Source organism: Mastomys coucha, unplaced genomic scaffold, assembly GCF_008632895.1.
Source record: "Mastomys coucha isolate ucsf_1 unplaced genomic scaffold, UCSF_Mcou_1 pScaffold21, whole genome shotgun sequence".
NCBI lineage: Eukaryota > Metazoa > Chordata > Mammalia > Rodentia > Muridae > Mastomys > Mastomys coucha.
Window position 1 is genome coordinate 107,500,346 of NW_022196904.1, and position 18,130 is coordinate 107,518,475.

General features: G+C 45.6%; 1 protein-coding gene across 1 annotated transcript in view; it reads right to left on the reverse strand.

Moving 5' to 3' along the window:
- The window catches only part of Tmc7 (transmembrane channel like 7), a 49,376-nt gene that overhangs the window by 12,391 nt on the left and 18,855 nt on the right, over positions 1-18,130 (reverse strand). The window contains exons 3-9 of the mRNA XM_031388042.1: positions 16,201-16,349; positions 12,836-13,003; positions 10,890-10,972; positions 8,539-8,684; positions 4,973-5,120; positions 3,475-3,648; positions 2,184-2,341 (exon numbers count right to left, since the gene is read on the reverse strand). Coding sequence (XP_031243902.1) covers positions 2,184-2,341; positions 3,475-3,648; positions 4,973-5,120; positions 8,539-8,684; positions 10,890-10,972; positions 12,836-13,003; positions 16,201-16,349 — 1,026 coding nt within the window. The remainder of the gene's footprint in view (positions 1-2,183; positions 2,342-3,474; positions 3,649-4,972; positions 5,121-8,538; positions 8,685-10,889; positions 10,973-12,835; positions 13,004-16,200; positions 16,350-18,130) is intronic.

The following is an 18,130-nucleotide window of genomic DNA, read 5'->3' on the forward strand; positions in this document are numbered from 1 at the left end:
AGCCAGCCTCCCTCTGGACCTGACACTGAGGAACACAGGCACCTTCCTTGCAAACAAACCTCAACGTAGATAGAGATTCTGCTGGGGATGATGAAGGAAAGCTCTGGAAGTGGGTGGTGGGGACTGGCTTAAGGCTAATAAGTTGTACACTGTAAATGGGTCAAATAGTAACTTTACGGTTTTTATATATATGTGTGTGTGTGTGTATGTATATATAAACATACATAATAAGTTATAAAATAGTCATTTATTATTTATGTGTATTTTTATGTGTTTGTGTGGATATGTGCACATGCATGCAAGTGCTCATGAAGGTCAAAAGGGGACACTGAATCCCTTAGAACCGAGACTACACGCTGTTATGAATCACCTGATGTGGGTGCTAGAACCTAAACTCAGGTCCTCTGCAAGAGCTCCTAACTGCTGAGCCATCGCTCTAGCCCCTACAAGCTCTATGGCAGGAAAAATCAAGGCACGGTGGTACACAGAACTCAGCCTGAGACGCAAAGTGAGACCCTGTTTTAGAGAGAGAGAGAGAGAGAGAGAGAGAGAGAGAGAGAGAGAGAGAGAGAGAGAGAGAGGGAGAGAGGAGGCCTATCCAGTAATTAAGCTCAGCATGTGGACCTATGTGGATTCTAATTTGAACAAGTCCCCAGCTTGAGCAGTCCTACAGTGTGGAAGGGCTTGAGCAGCTACAGCATGGAAGGGTTTGAGCAGTCCTATAGTGGCAGGGAGGGAACCACATGAGAGAAGGAGACACAAGAGTGTGGAGGAAGTCCATATGATTGAAGGGCATTATACATGTGTGAAAATATCACAATGAGCTTATTATTTTGTCCAGATAAGTGATAATAATAAAACTCTCTCACATCAGTCTGTGTGGGGTGTGTGTGTGTGTGTGTGTGTGTGTGTGTCAGTGTCTGTGTCTCTCTCCCTGTATTTTGGAAATACAGAACACAAAGGTTTTATTGTGTGTTTGCTTACTTTAAAAAAGATATAAACAGTCTGGAGTGGTGACTCAGGCCTGTAAATCCTAGCTCTTAGGTGGCTGAGGCAGAGGTGGCTGGAGGATCCAGAGCTGGGGCCATGAAGGTCACAGTGAAGATCGCTGACAGCCATTCTATTACACAGCCACAGTTCACTCAGCCACAGAGAAAGCTATCAAGGATAAAAGACAAATCCCTCAGCCTTGTCTCTGTCCCAGCTTGTTTTACGTCATATTGACACAAGCTAAAGTCACCTAAGACATGGGAGCCTCAATTAAGAAAATGCCTCCATGAGACTGGGGTGTAAACGCATTTTCCTTCTTGTTTTCTTTCCCTTTTTTTTTTTTTTTTTTTTTTTGGTGGTGAAGGGGAGAGGGTTTCCAGGCAGGGTTTCTCTATGTAGCCCTGGCTGGCCTTGAACTCAGAGCTCTGCAGGCCTCCACCTCCTTAGTGTTGAGATTAAAGGTGTCAGCCACCACCACTTGTTGACATTTCTTAATTAGTGATTGATGGGGAGGGCCCAGCCTATTGTGGGTGGTGCCACCCCTGGGCTGGTGGTCCTTTGTTCTATGAGAAATCAGGCTGAGCAAGCCATGGGGCACAAGCCAGTAAGCAGCATCCCATGGCCCATGTACCAGCTCCTGCTTCTGGGTTCCTGTTCTGTTTGGTTCCTGTCCTGACTTCCTTCATTGATGAACAATGATGAGACTGTGTAATCCATCATCAAAGTGTAAGCCAAAGAAAGCCTTTTCTCCCCAAGCTGGCATTTCACTGCAGCAATAGAAACCCCACCTGAGGCAGTCTCAAAAGGTGGGGGAGAAAGCTCGATTTCACATATTTGAGGAGTAGGGAAAAAATTATCCTATTCAAGCATAAGTACTCACTCAGTCATTTTTACTCATTGGTGTGAACTCTCTCAACTCTGCCTAATACTGTTAATTCTGCCATCTTTAGAACAGAATGTCCTTGTTAAGGACCCATCCTGTGTGTTCAGTTAATACAGAATCAAAGGTACAACACTGACAAGAGACTCTGAAGTCTAAGGCCGTTCCCTGCATATCCAAACATTAATTTATTCATGGGCTCATCAAAGGGAGGATGATTGTCAGCATAGCAGGAAAATATGCCGCAATCTATTAGCAATGTCTGCCGTGAGCTAGCGATGATCTACCTGGCATGTGTGCAGTCAGGCATTACCTAAGAATCGTCAAGCGGATCTCAAAGCCTGGCGAGTAATCCTCGTAGTGGATGATCTTGGCAAAGATGATTGGGGTAATGAAATTGGCCAGGGTAATCACAATGGACGGGAGGTACAATATTAGCAGGTTCTCCCCAAAAACCATCTTGTCAATTTCCTGGAAAGATAACACAATGCACCAGTCAGCAACAATGCAGTGGGCCAGCAACGCTGAAGACTTGAGCTGAAGAGAACTCAACGATGCGTGCTGAGCAAACAGACAAAGCCTATTTGACTGTACATGTGACTACATGTGTGACTGGGAAACACAAACTTTAGATGCTTGGATCCTCCCTTAGAGGCACATATGCAGAGACCTAGCCATGAGGGAAGACTAATGAATGCTACTGGACATATTAGTGAAGGAATTTCTGTGCATGCTGTGTAAGCGGCCAATGCAAGGTACTTTCAAGAATGTTGCAATGATCGATTTGTAATGGCCATTCCCTCCTTCCTTTACGGTAGCACATCACTCAGCCATATATGTAGCTTGAAAGGCAAGTTTCTTAGCTTTCCTGGAAGCCAGGCACAACTGTAAATTCTAGCTGAGGTTGTAGAGCAGGAGTTTAAAATCAAACTCCACATCTCATCCTTGAAGAGACAGGTCTGTCCCAGCCCCACCACTTTCCCTTTGGCTAGAATGGGGATATAATAGCAGTGAAGCATCTTGCACCATACAGAAAACAGCTACAGCCTATGAATGAATGCCAAAGCCACACACTGAATGGTCTCTATAGTATATGGGTATTTAATGCCTAATCATTTACAGCTACTAGACCAATTTAGACTATCTTTTTGTTTTTTGAGATAGGATTTCTCTGTGGAGCCCTGACTCTCCTGGAACCCACTCTATAGAGTAGGTTGGCCTCGAACTCACAGATCTGCCTCCCAAGTGCTGGGATTAAAGGCATGAGCCACCATTGCCCAGCTTAGACTTTTTTATTAAATACCTAAAAAAAGACTTACTAGGAAGTTCTGTCTATGTCTCCTAAGAGCTGGACTTACAGGTAAGCACAAGCACGCTCATTCCAACATGGGTTTTTATATCACTGTGGGTGGAGAGAGGCCTCAGGACTTGAGAGTGTGTACTGCTCTTGAAGTGTGCCTGGATTCAGTTTCGAGCATCCATAGCCACCTGGATCTCTAACTTCAGGGGACCTACCACTACCTTCTGATCTCCCTAGGCACATGCACCCATGTGCACAAATCTTACCAGAGCAAAGGATCAGCCGACTCTCGTGTTACACTTACTTTTTTCATGTGTTCCTGTGAGAAGGTAGTTGCTAGGTAGATTGCATAAAAGCATGCCGCTAGCACAGCCAGCACAATGCAGTTCAAAAACAGCCTCAAAGAGTAAATGCGGATGGTTTCCTCTGAGGTCCTTTCTGCTATTTTCTGTCGTATTCTCTCTTCTTCCAGATCTGCCTGAGGACCGAAGAAAACTCATTTGTGAGTACTGGGGGCAGGGGGGGTGTGGAACCTAACTCTCCACATTTCTCTTACATATTCATGTTGAAGAAGATACCTTCCCAGGCTAAGCCCTGACAGTTTTTAATGTCTAAAGCTTATGGCAATGATTCTCAACCTTCCTAATGATGTGACCCTTTAATAAATTTCCTCTTGTGATGACCCCCAATCATAAATTATTGTCATTGCTACTTTGTAACTGTAATTTTGCTACTGTTATGAATTGCAATGTAAATATCTGTGTTTTCTGGTAGTCTTAGGTGACCTCTGTGAAAGGGTCATTTGACCCCCTAAAGGGGTCATGACACACAGGTTGAGAACCACCAGCTTACGGTAAGGTAGAATCCCCTGCTCAAGACTGTATTTGGCTTTGTAATAAGTGTGTAAACTGAATCAGCATTTATAATGGTGTATGTATATGTGCATATGCAGACTGTGCAGTGTTTCTTTACATAAGATATATGTGGTTACCATTATTTTAATTTTGTTTATTAACTTCTCACTTACTTATCTGAAGTTCTGAGGATTGAACCCAGGGTCTTGCATATGTCAGGCCAAGATTCTACCATCTACCTACATCTCTAATCCTTAACAAAAGTTTTTGCTTTTGAGATAGACTTATTAAGTTGCCCAGAACAGCCTCAGATTTTAGCTCTTCTGCCTCAACCTTTCAAGCAACTAGGATTATGGGTGTGTTCTACTATGCTTGTTTTTAATCTAGCCTGGAGGACTCTGCATTTAACAGAATTTAATCCATTCATACTTAGTGTGGTATTAATAATAAATAGATATAACCCTACCCACTTCCTTCATTAAGCTTTATATTCCCACCCCAACCCGTTTCTGATGAACTTGACCAACATGCTTATTCATATTCATTTCTCTATCTCTATTAATGTGGAAGTTTCCCTGTTATTTTTCACCTTCTTTCTAATCCATTATTATCACAGCATTCTCTTCATGTTTCGAATATAAACAATGTTTATGACAACCATGACCAGGAAGGGTATTAGTAACATAGTAGGGGTGGAGGTAAGAAATCATCTGCTCTGGCCCCATGTGTGTCCCACCTCCCTTCCCAGTCCCAAGTTACTAGCACCCATGCTTGGGTTAAAGGTGATCAGCCCAATAGGCTGTTTACTGTAAAGAGCTCTTAAAAACTGTCATAGGGAGGCCTACTGAGACAGCCTGGGTCCAGCAATCTCATGAAACCTGCAAGCAGCCTTCCCAGATCCAACACAGCCAGTGAGGTCCCTCCCCAGGGCAAGCCAGCAGCACTCACTCGGAGCTCATACCGCAAGCTGCTGTGCTTCAGCTCAGCCATGCTGCGGTTGGTGATGCAGAAGTCCCAGCCAGCGAAGATCTTGTTACAGTAACTCTGAAAGTGTTCCTCACTCCGAATCAGGTTAATCTTGAACCCTTCCACCGACCTGACCCCGAAATAAAAGCATCTGAGAACAGCAGCAAGAATAGGCTGCTGAATTGGTCGCACTTAAGATCTACAAAGGTGGACAGAAGTCCATTGCTGGCCCACTGTGACACAGTCAAGTTTGTTCTGAATCCATATGGCAGCTGAGCAGGTATCTCATTGATGAAAACCATTGTCTTTTATCCAGTTAATAACTTCTTCTTTTATGTGTATGGGCGTTTTGCCTACCTGGTTGCCATGTGTACCATGTGTACATCTAATACCTGTGGAGGCCAGAAGAGGGCATCAGATCACCTAGAACTGGAGTTGTAGACACTTGTGAGTCACCATGTGGGTACTGAGAATCAAGCCAACCCCAGTCCTCTGGAAGAGCAGCCTGGGCACATTTACCATGGAGCCATCTCTTCAGTACCCCAACTCATTAACTTCTTTTTTTCAAAAATAATTTCTCTCTCTCTCTCTTTTTTTTTTTTTCTTTCTTTTTTTGGTTTTTTGAGACAGGGTTTCTCTGTATAGCCTTGGCTGTCCTGGAACTCACTCTGTAGACCAGGCTGGCCTCAAACTCAGAAATCCGCCTGCCTCTGCCTCCCAGGTGCTGGGATTAAAGGTGGGCGCCACCATTGCTCGGCCGAAAATAATTTCTTTATATTTATTTATTTTACCTTATGTATTTTATTTTTTGCTACAATGCTAAAAAATGAACCCAAAGCCTCTCTGAGGCCGGTCAATCTACAAGCTACCAGCTTCCCTCCCCTTATAAAATCTTATTTTGAAACATTTGTTGAGGTGTCCCAGTTGACTCTCAAACTTGTGATCCCCCTGCCTCAGCCTCTTGAGTTGTTAACAAGTGTGTATTAGCATGTATGATGCATGGCCCAAAGCTTTAATTCAGTAGACTATTGTGGTATTCACAAATACAGCTTCTATTGTGTTCTGGCGATTATGCAGTGACACAATTATGAACAATAGTTAGAGTCTCTCTTGGGGATTGCTCTCTTGGGAGTTGCTCTGTCATGGAGCCACTACGGAGAGGCTTTGGTGTTTTATGACCTGACAGACAAATTTCACACTGTGGCAAATACCTGAGAGAGACAGCTGAAAGCAGGAAAGGTTTATGTGTTTCACTATTCCAGAAATTTCTATCCGGGTTGGCTGGTTCCACTGCTGGGCCTAACGTGATGGTAGGGCAGGTAGAAGAAGCGGAGGGAGAGAGAGGGAGAGATAGAGAGAAGGGGAGAGGGAGAAAGAGAGACAGGGAGGGGGAGGGAGAAGGAGAAAGGGAGGCAGAGAGGAGGGTGAGAAAGGGAGGGGGAGACAAGGAGAGAGGGAGAGAGGGAAGTACCTCATGGTGTTTAGGAAGCAGAGAAAGAGGGAAGGGATGTAAACAAAGTATTTCACCTGCTTCCTCCAACCAGGCCCAGCTCCTAATAGCCCATTGATCTGTGAACTCCATCTATGAGATCAGCACCTCCTGACACATCCACCTCTAAACAGCACCATCATCTGGGGACCAACCTACCACACCTGAGCCTTTCCAGGGAATTTCACATCCAAACTCCATAACCCTTTCCAAGGGCTGGCCATATACCCATAGGGCTCCAACACCATCTCCTGGCCCTGACCACAATGGAAGGGTCAGGCTTAGGTATCTGTGTGGACAGAGCCAACAACACATTCACAGAGTTCTGTGCCTGTGACCCCTGCACAGACTTAGCTGCAGGCTGACAGAAACTGATGTGAGACTTCCCACCACTGCAAGGTCCCTGCTATCCCACAAACACTCAGAGAGGAGGAGGCCCTTGCTTTTGATACTGTTCCTAAGCTATGGCTGTGTCCTTCTCAGAGCAGTCTCTCCCCTTTCTTGGCTCTCTGTACACTCAATTCCCCAATGGTCCAATTAACCAGAATTGGTTTTCTGCCATTTGCAAGCCAAGAGAGACCTAGTTAATACAACTTTCCCAGCCAGGGCAAAGCCTGTCAGGAAGAGGGATTTGGAAGAGACTTAGCACACTGAACTGCAGGCTGCTGCTCCAGATGCCAGATCCTGACTTCTGCTTCCTCTAGGGCTTGGCCACAGCACACTCAATCTCTTCCCCCAAAGCCCGGCTGTGGGCTCTGCTCAACTCTCAGGCCGACTTTCAGAATCCATAGAATAGTAAGAGACTGCAGCCATACAGAGTTCCATCAAGCTGAGGTGCCCCCAGAGGCTTATGTGGGTGAGAGAGAGAGGTTATGGAACCTTTAGGATGTGAGACTCGCTTGCAGAGGTAGGTCCCAGGGCTGGTCTCCTCCTGGTGGCAGAAGTATTCTCTGCTTTCTGGCCCACCATCATATGGACAAGTTTCTGTCTCGGGCTCTTACAGCCATGTTTTCCCCACTGTGAGGAACTGAAACTCCCTGCAACTATAAGCCCAAATAAATCTTTCTGTAAGGCATAATGTTTTTGTGCACTGTGTAAAAATTATCCTTGTGTTTATTCAAATGCTGATTTCTCTGCCCTGATATCATGTTTCAATCTGGACATGGCACTATAATGCTTGTGTCAAAAATCTCCTGCGTTAGGTGTGGGTAAACAATGCTTACTGTTTATTCTCTGCTTTGTGGATAAAAGCTGACCAGCCAGGGCTGGAGAGATGGCTCAGCGGGTAAGAGCAATGACTGCTCTTCCGAAGGTCCTGAGTTCAAATCCCAGAAACCACATGGTGGCTCACAACCACCCGTAATGAGATCTGACCCCTCTTCTGGTGCGTCTGAGGGCAGCTACGGCAAATTACACAACCGATCAAGCAGGGCCAGAGCGAGTGGGGCCAGCAGAGGTCCTGAGTTCAATTCCCAACAGCCACACACATGATAGCTTACGGCCATCTATACAGCTACAGTGTACTCATACACATAAAATAAATAAAATAAATCTTTAAAAAAAAAAAGCTGACCAGCCAATGGCTATGCAAAAGAGAGAGAGAGAGATAGAGAGAGGGCTTCTGCCACCCAGGGGAAGGGGTGGGGGCGGGGGAGAAGAAGAAGAGGAGGAGGAGGAGGAAAAGGGGGAGGAAGAGAACTGAGATTGAGCCCCAGGGAAGGACAAAAGGAGTTCGTGAGAGCTAGGCAGGAGCATGGAAGGCCTACATGCACATATTACAGGGATTCCAGCTGGGAGAAGATTACTTTAAGGGATAAAGATGAATCAATTGACTACCCAGGTATTGAGGTGAAGCTTGAAAAGAAATCTTGGTCTCTCTGTGTGGTTATTGGGGAACTAGCTAGGTTAAAGAAAAAACAGCCTCCACATTAATTTACTACAAACATTTCCATTAAAATTAACATTTACATCTTTCCTCCCCGAGCTCTCTGTGCCAGGTATCTATCTGGTCATAGCAGCAAGGACATCACTGCACAAATGGAACCAAAGGTACACTTACCTTTTCACTATCCAAAGAAGGCTCAGGGCCAGGTAGGCGATCGTGCTTATCAAGTAAGCCAGGGGCAGATCATATGTGAAGTTCTGGAATTTTACACCATCAATGGTGTAGTGTCCATAAAAAAGGCTGGTCTCCTCCAAGAACCCCTGAACAAAGCAAGAGCATGGGGTCAGGTGGGTCAGCTCAGGCAGGCAACCAAAAGGGGCATCCCTGCACCCAAGGAACCCAGACGGAAGTGTTCTTTTTCATCCTGGAATCCTTCCACACCAGAAAGAGACCCAAGATATATAGGATGCTCAGTTAGTGTTTGTGGAATGAGGTACTGCTAAAACCTGAGCATCAAAAATAACTGCTAAATGCTGGAGAGATGTACACTCTTGCAGAGGACCCAAGTTTGGTTTCCAGTACCCACAGCAGAGGGTTCCCAACCCCCTGGAACTCCAGCTCTGGGAGACTTGATGCCCTCTGCTGGACTCCAAGAGAACTGCCTCATGTGCACATACTCCCGACACAGACGCATCCATATACACATAACAAAAATTAAATACATGGAGCTGGAGAGATGGCTCAGTGGTTAAGAGCACTGACTGCTCTTCCGAAGGTTCTGGGTTCAAATCCCAGCAACCACATGGTAGCTCACAACCATCTGTAATGAGATCTGATGCCCTCTTCTGGGGTGTCTAAAGACACTACAGTGTACTTACATATAATAAATAAATAAATCTTTAAAAAAAATTAAATACTTTTTAAAAAAAAGTTAGCTGGGGGCTGGTGAGATGGCTCAGCGGTTAGGAGAACTGACTGCTCTTCCGAAAGTCCTGAGTTCAAATCCTAGCAACCACAGGGTGGCTCACAACCACCCGTAATGAGATCTGACACTCTCTTCTACTGTGTCTGAAGGCAGCTACTGTGTACTTACATATAATAATAAATAAATCTTTGGGCTGGGAGCAAGCAGGGCCAGAGTGAGCAGGGGGCCAGAGCAAGCAGAGGTACTAAGTTTAATTCCCAGCAACTACATGATAGCTCACAACCATCTGTCCAGCTACAGTGTACTCATAAACATAAAATAATAAAATATTTAAGCCGGGCAGTGGTGGTGCATGCCTTTAATCCCAGCACTTTTGAAGCAGAGGCAGGCAGATTTCTGAGTTTGAGGCCAGCCTGGTCTACAGAGTGAGTTCCAGGACAGCCAGGGCTACATAGAGAAACCCTGTCTCGAAACAAAACAAAACAAAAAAAAATCTTTTAAAAAAAAAGTTAGCTGGTAAATCATACTTAACTGAAATGAAAAATAAAATCTATGAACCACAGTTGAAATAAACATGGACTGGAGCTGTAGTTCAGTGGATAGAGTGTTACAGAGCTCATATGCTCAAGGTCATGAATTTGACCCCAACTTAAACCAGGGATGGGGACACACACCTGTAACCCTAACACTCTTGATATCGAAGCTGATTGATTGGAAGGTCAAAAATCATCCTTTGAGACACATAACTAGTGGAGGCCAGCCTGGGCTATGTGAGACATTATCTCAAAATAACAAAGCAAACAAAGAAACAAAAGAACTAAAGAAAAATAGATAAATGGAGAGGCATCCTGTGCTTTTGCTTTCAGTAACAAAGACTTCAGGCAAGCCACCAAGTTGTTCTCCTTTGCAGAGCTTCCATTTTCTCATGCACATATCTGACATTTGACTGTGCATCCAACACCCAAGTTGTTTTGAAGAAAACATTGACTTTGGAAATATAAAAGCACCTCCTGCCTCCCATCTCATTAAATGGAATGGGCAGATTCCAGGCTTTCTACCTGTCTATTCAGAAAAGCAGCAAGTCCTCCGGCGTGGCATTTTAACACTAGCATCTTCCAGGAAGATGGCTTATCTGTGAGCTGAATGCATTCTATCTGAAATGCCTGGAGTGAGAAGCATCTGCGATCTCAGACCTTTTCAGAATTGAGATTTTCCCCATAGAGTTCACCAGCTGAATGTCCATCAGACAATCCCACATGTGCCCCAATATGGCTTTGGGGTTTCAGAGCAGAGATGCCAACTGCAAAGCGTTATAATTCAGGCCAACACAAAGGTAGCAGAGACCAGGAAAGGCAGCCAGGGGTACTTCCTGAACTCTAGTGGGAGGTCTACGTGAGCACAGGACTTGCTGAAGAACTGACTGCCACCGGCTTCCTCTGCTCACTGTCAATGCTGACACTGCTCTCACTATGTAGCCTAGGCTGGCCTGACAATCCTTCTGTCTCTCCACCTGCACCACAGAGCCCCATTCAGGATTCCAAAGTCTGAATCACAGGGCTGTCAGTGTACAGGCCCACAAAGGATTGAGTTAAACACTTACCGTGCCAGACAGCAGGTCTATGATGTAACTGTAGAAGTAAATGAGCCCAGAGCTACTTATTGGATACAGTGTGCACTGAATATCTGCAGGAAACAAAAACAAGGATAAGTGTTATAGATTCTTTGTATCAGTAACTGCCCTGTTGCAGTTTGTGAACATAAGCAGTGGCTACATACTCAGATGGGCCTGCTTGTACAGGCTGTCTGTCATTTCCTGTGTCTGATACATCCCCCTTCCTCTTCCATTATTGGCATTTCCTTTTTACTTCCCACTCTCCTTTAGCATTGTTCCTTTACTAAACAGCTTAGAGCTACCTCTATTTTTGTATGTTTAGTGGGTGTTTGTTTCACCCATTTATTAATTGTGTGCTTTATTTATTGTGTTTGTTTGGTTTTTTAATTGTTTGTGTGTGTGTGTGTGTGTGTGTGTGTGTGTGTGTGTGTGTAACATGTTCATGCAGCTGCCCGCAGAGAGCACTGAGATCCCTGGGAACTGAAGTTATAGGCAGTCGTGGGCTACCTGATATGGATGCTATGAACCACACCTGGAGCCTTGGCAAAGGCAGTACATGCTCTTAGCTGCTGGGCCAGCTCTCCATCCCCTCGTTTCACTTTTTGGAGACAAGGTCTCACTATCTAGCTCAGACTAGCCCCCCAGCTCAGTAAGCAGGATTACAAGGTATGTACCTCCCAGTACAGTTAGTGTTTAATATTATATTTTAATATTTGTCTTATTTTTAATTATATGTATGGGAGGGCACAAGCATGCACGTGCTCACCGAGGCCAGAACAGGTCATCATATCCCTGCAGCTGGAGTTACAGGTTACGGAGCTGGGAACCAAATCTGAGCCCTCTCAGCTGCTCCAATATTCATTGTTCTTTAAAGAGGCTAAGTATTCAGTAAAGTATTTTAATGGAGGAATAAACATCTCAATATTTTAATGGTCACCCCAGCTCAACACAGAAAGAAACTGAGGCCCAGGAAGGGTAACTGATCAGCACATCTGGCCTGGAAACCCTAATGTTGATTTGAAACCCTATGTTTCACATAGTTGGCAGGAAATATCTCTCTAAAAGGTGGATGGAAACATGAGAAAACAGGAGAGCAATCTCGGCAGAAATCAGGCCTCACACAAAGTCTGAAGCGCCGGGTTATCTGAATTTTAAGTGACTGAAGATGGAAATGAAGAGAAGCTGGTGTGTATAAAGTCTCTGAAGTGGTTCTCCAGGGTTCTTCTGGGTAAGGAGTCACTGGACAGGACGGTATGGGGATTTCTGAAGACCTTCAGAAGATCTGGGACCTAGCTAGCTCCTCCATTGAGCCTAGGTTTTCAGTGAATGTCTGTGAAGTAGAGAAAACCTTCCCCATCTGGGCTAATAGGATCCCCAGGAGATCTACGTTTTGTTGAGAATACAAAAGCCTAGTCCAGCACCTACTGTAGGGTCTGGCACAAGATCACTGTGGAATTGCCATCAACTTCAAGCATGTTCTTTTCATAGATAACAATCTCAAAATGGCCTCATGTTAGATTAGGGATAGATTCTTTTAGGTTTGCTAAATATCCCACCCTGTATTGCTCCTCCCACAGGAGGGACTGGGTGTGTCCTGGCTTGGCCAATGAGATGTGGAAGAACTATGTTTATCTGTCTTCTCCAAAGAGTAGCATCAGGAATCAGCTCACATTTGCTGTGGCTCATTTCAGCTGCATCATGGTGACAATCATGATGCCCCAACAGCTCGGGCTCCTGAGTGAAGATTTCCCTAGCCCATGATGGATCTGGACTATGAGTGAGAAGTGAGTATTTACAGCCACGGCCACTGAGGATAATGGGACCGTTTGTTTCTGCAGCATAACCAGATCCATCCCCACTGACAGTTGCCTAAGGCTCAGAACCAAGACGCACAGCAAAGGAAGCCTTGCGGCTGGGGCAGCCCTTCGACTCACCCATGTCTTTGAACGGAATGAGCACGAAAGTGCTGTTGGTAATCTTGTACTTGGTGAGTATGATCGGGAGCAAAACCAACATGAAGATGATCAGGAATATCACCAGATTCAGCACCACCAGGAACCGTAGGAAGGAGAAGTAGGACTGGATCCCTGTGCCAAACTTCCCTGGAAAAGAAGCAACATGGCTGTTGGTGACCAGCCACACGTGGTAGACTGAGGTGGGAGGAGTCGCACTGTTCAGTTCACAACTGCCTGTCACTATAGCTCCAGGGTATCCAACTTCCTCCTCAGGCACCAGCACCTATATGCACATACCCTACAAACACGTCATTAAAATTTTTTAATATTTTTTTAAAACCCTCATTTTTCTAAATGTTGCTAACATGAAGAAATACAATTATGACTGGGACTGTAGCTCAGAGGTGGAGCACTTACCTAGCATGTGCGAAGTCCTGGGTTCAATCCCCAGGACCCTGTAAAGGTGGGGGGACATAACCAGCATTATACAGACCTTGTCACATTAACAACAAACCTTGTTACATTCACATACTGATTCTAATAATTTGTCTTTTTATTTCCTATGTATATATAATCTGGACAAATGATATTATATAATTCTTTCCCTTTCTCTGTCATTCCTGAGGTGTAGTTAGCTAAGATGTCCGGGGTAATGCTGAAGAGACTGTGGTAGCACATTTCCTCACTCTCCATCTCTCAGGCTCCATGGCATTTCATTTACTAGGACACTTGCTGTAGGTTTTTCATACATTTTAAAAAGCAGAAGCTCTGTCTAGCTCACAACTGCAAAGAATGAGGACTGGGGCTCTTGGTCCCTTCTCTGCCGGGGCAATTGAGGTGACTTTGGGGACAGGAATGGAACAGAAGAGCAGCCTCTTAGCAGAGAAGGACTGAATCCCTGGTCTGCAGTGAGGTCCTTGTTGCTGGCACCAACACCATGCTCTGTCAAACACTTGGCCATGTCACCAGAGGCAATGGCTTTGATTTGCACCCCTTTTCCTTCTGCCACAGGGACATCCAGTCAGCCAAGAAATCCCAGTAGAACAAATGAGAAAAGCAAAGCCCCAGTTCCCCAGGGAGAAGAAAGCCTCTAAGGTGACAGCAAAAAAGAAATCTCTGGGAGTGTCCCACCCAACCAGAGAGGAAGCTGGGCGTAGCATACTGACCACTCTCCCTGTTACTGAGGTCTGGTACATGACAGGCAACTCAAGGAGGAATGAATCTGGGGGCTCACAGTTTGAGGGGACACAGTCCATCATGGAGCAGAAGGCACAGCAGCAGGAGTGCTGAGGGGGCTGGTCACCCGGTGTCCATGGTCGGAAAGCAGAGGAACCAAATCTGAAGACTTGGAAGTGGGACTTGGCTAAGAAATCTCAAGCCCCCTCCCCAACCCCTGTAGTGATCCACTTCCTCCAGTTAGACACCATGTTGAGGCCAGCTGAAGACCAAGAGTTCAAACAGGAGTCTGTGGGGGCACATTTCACACTCAACACACACTTGGCCTGTGAAGCATGACTGCCTGAGTTCAAAGCCTGGCCCTGCCTTATCCTATCTGAGCGCACTTGGGCAAGTGTCTTGACCTCCATATGGCAAGGAAATGGTAAAGTGTCCACATGAAAGGGTTTTGTGAGGTTTTGTAGTGGCACACACTTTTAATGGTGGCAAGCACTGGTAGGCAGATCTCTGAGTTCAAGGCCAGTCTATTCTACATAGAAAGAGGCAAAGAGGTGGGGATGAGGTCTTGGGAGGACCAGCAGGTCTCTGTGAGTTCAAGGCCAGCTTGGTATACATAGAGAAAAACAAAAGGGTAGGACTATCGTAGGAGAACTAACAGAGTGAGGTGCCAAAGGCGACACTCGGTTTCACTGCTGATGCTCAGTAAAGATTTGTTCATATTTTGCTTAAGACCACACTAAGCTTCCATCTCAGGAGGAAGTGTGTGTGTGAGTGTATGTGTGTGAGTGTGTGTGTGTGTGTGTGTGTGTGTGTGTGTGTAGAAGTTCTAGATGAGCCTGGAAGACCCCTGAGAAATGTTTACAGTCTCCATATAAAACAACAATTTACAAAGGAGAATAAACTTTCAACAGTATATTCAAAGATTTTATTTTAATTATGTGTATGTGTGAGGGAGGATGTGCAGATGCCTGGGGAGGCCAGAACAGGGTGTTGGAGTCCCTGGAGCTACACAGTGTGGGTGCTAGAAACAGAACTTGGGTCTTCTTCAAGAGCAGTTCTGTAGCCTACCAACTGAGCTATGCCCACCCTCCCCTGCCAGAAGAACAGAAGGTACCCAGTATTTGGGGCATACCTGCGTGCGTAGGGAGGAACAGGATTTCAATGTATAGCCCTGGCTCACCTGAAACTCACAGTTTCAGCTGTCCCTGCCTGGATTGCATTTATGCCTACCACACCTAGCACTATATTTTTAGAGGAAGCAATAAGGAAGATGTTCTTTCTACCACACATCCTGCCATGTTCCTCAGACTTTGCTGAGGGTAACTACTTTAGCTGCTATAAGGCACTGATCATAAATTGTTTTGTTTTACCATAGAAAATAAGGAATGGAAGAGGCATGGCTTGTCCCCAGCTCTGCTGTGTGACCTTTCTAGATGACAAAGGCACAGGTCCTATTTAGGAGAAGTAGGTTAAGCTCATACTTGAAACCATCTATCTTTTTTTTTTTTTTTTGGTTTTTTGAGACAGGGTTTCTCTGACTGGCTGTCCTGGAACTCACTTAGTAGACCAGGCTGGCCTGGAACTTAGAGATCCACCTGCCTCTGCCTCCCAAGTGCCAGGATTAAAGGCATGCGCCACTACTACTCGGCCTGAAACCATTTGTCTTGACCATCAGCTTGACTGGATCTAGACTCACCCAGGAGGCACCTCTGGACATGTCTGTCAGGGAATTTACAGGGAGGTTTGACTAAGGTGGAAAACCCTCCTGAATGTGGGGATCACCATCCCATGGACTAGGGAGCCAGACTGAATGGAAAGGAGCCCATGAGCTGAGCACTCGCATCCATCGCTTCTGTGTCCCTGACTACAGATGCCTCAACCCCTCACCGCTGCCATGCCTTGCCCTGCTGCGGCAGACTATATTCTGAAACTGGGCCAGAATAAACTTCCTTCCTTAGTTTGTTTCTGTCAGGTATTTTGTCACAAGAACAGTCACTAATATTTATCCTGGAAGGAAATCTTCAGCAGGCCAAGCAGGTAATCCAAAGCCCCCACCCACTCCCCCACCCCACCTCCACACCTCAGCTGCCCGAGGGAAGGCTGCAAGTGGGTGGGCACAGACCCGGGAGCTGCTTGGGCACAGGAAGGCGACAGCAAAGGGGCTCTACCTTCAATGCTACGGATGTCTTTGCGCCACAGCTCCAGGTGGGTTGTCATCTCTCGAGCTTTCTCTAGGAACCTCTTCCAGGACTTGCTGCTGTACCGTTTCCACTGGTCCCACTCTGATAAATACTTCATCTGGGTTTCCTGAATGTCCCTGCATTAAAGACAAACAAGCAAATGGTCAGGAGCAGAACCGTGACAAAGCAGCATCCAGTCCAAGCTCCGCAACACCCTGGATGGGAGCCCGCGGTCATAACTTTGGAATACCATTCAGCCATTAAAAGGGATGCAGCAGCGATACACACTCCAGTGTGAGTGACCCTTGAAAGCATACACAAAGTGGTGGGAAAAAAGCCAGATATGAAGGTCACATTGCATGAATTGGTAAATCCAGAGACAGTAGGTTAGCAGCTGCTGGAGCTGAAGGGGGGAGGGATGGAGTGCTTTTGTAATGGGTGGAGTTTCTAGTTGTGGTGATAAAACATTTCCGGAAATAGTTGGTGGTGCTGACTACATAGCACTGCCAATGGGTACTGTGTGTTCAGTTCAATGACCCTACAGTGCTATTCCTGACCTCTTGCCCCACCCTGCCGGCTGACCAAATTCTATTTTACCTCCAGAACGCCCCTTCTTTTGATAACATACCTTCTCTAATCAACATCTGTCTCTCTTAATATGCTACAAATGGTTGGTTGGTTGGTTGGTTGGTTGCTTTTTGAGACCAACCACCATGTAGCTCTGACTGGCCCGGAACTTGCTATGCTGGCTTTAAAGTCGCAGAGATTCATCCACCTGCCTCCGTCTCCCAAGTGCTGAGATCAAAGGTGTGTACCACCACACCTAGCCTGACACCACCAGCCCTTTGAAAATATATAATATTTGTTTCTGTGGTCCTCTGTTCCAGAAACATAGAACACAGACAGCTGGTTTCATGACAATCCTAGCCTGACTATTTCTGCTTTGCTCTGCATAACGTCTTAAGTTCAGTAACTGGTACTTAATCCGTTCTTAATATCCACCACTAATCAAAAAGAAATATTCATAAAATATGTACATTAAATATATACTGCTATATTCATAAATTGAGACAGACAGGTGAGTAGATACAGATAGTGATAAATGAGTGGATAGAATACACAGTGGGATAAATGAAGATAGATACAGATAAATTGATGGATGTATACAAATATAGATACAGTCATAGATGGATGGATATAGATAAATGGATGGATACTGACTAGTGGATGAATAGATGAACAGAGAGATGATGGATGGATATGATGTGCACACTTGTAATCTTAACATTTGGGAGGCTGAGACAGGTAAGTTCAAGGTTAGCCTAGGTTTCACAGAGACAGACATCTTGACAAAAAAAGAGAAGAGGCCTGGAGTGAGAACTCAGAGAGTATGGTGTATGATGTGCAGCCTGGGGACCAAATTAGGACCCCTAGGACCTGCCTGTAACCCCAGAGCTGGGGTTGATGGAGACAAGTAGGTCTCGTGGATCTGCTGGCCAGTCAGAATAGCCAACTGCTAAACTCCAGGTTCAGTGAGAGGGCCTGTCCCCCACAAAAAATAAAGTGAAATGACAAATGAAGAAACTGAATGTCCACTTCTGTTCCCTACATGGGAGCATGCATGCATGCGCGCACACACACACACACACATTATTCTCTTCTCTCCCTCCTTCTCTTCGTGTGTGTGTGTGTGTGTGTGTGTGTGTGTCTGGCTCATTGAATGGCTACAACACCCCTCACTGAACTGAACCTGGGACTGTTTATTCAAGCAGGGGCGAATGACTTCTTGAAGGTCACAGCAGCTTAGGAATGCTCACTACAGAATAAACTCTGGGTTCCACGTATGACACACCACACAGACCATACAACCACACACACCACACACACACATACCCCTCTCCCAGATCATAACATGGCC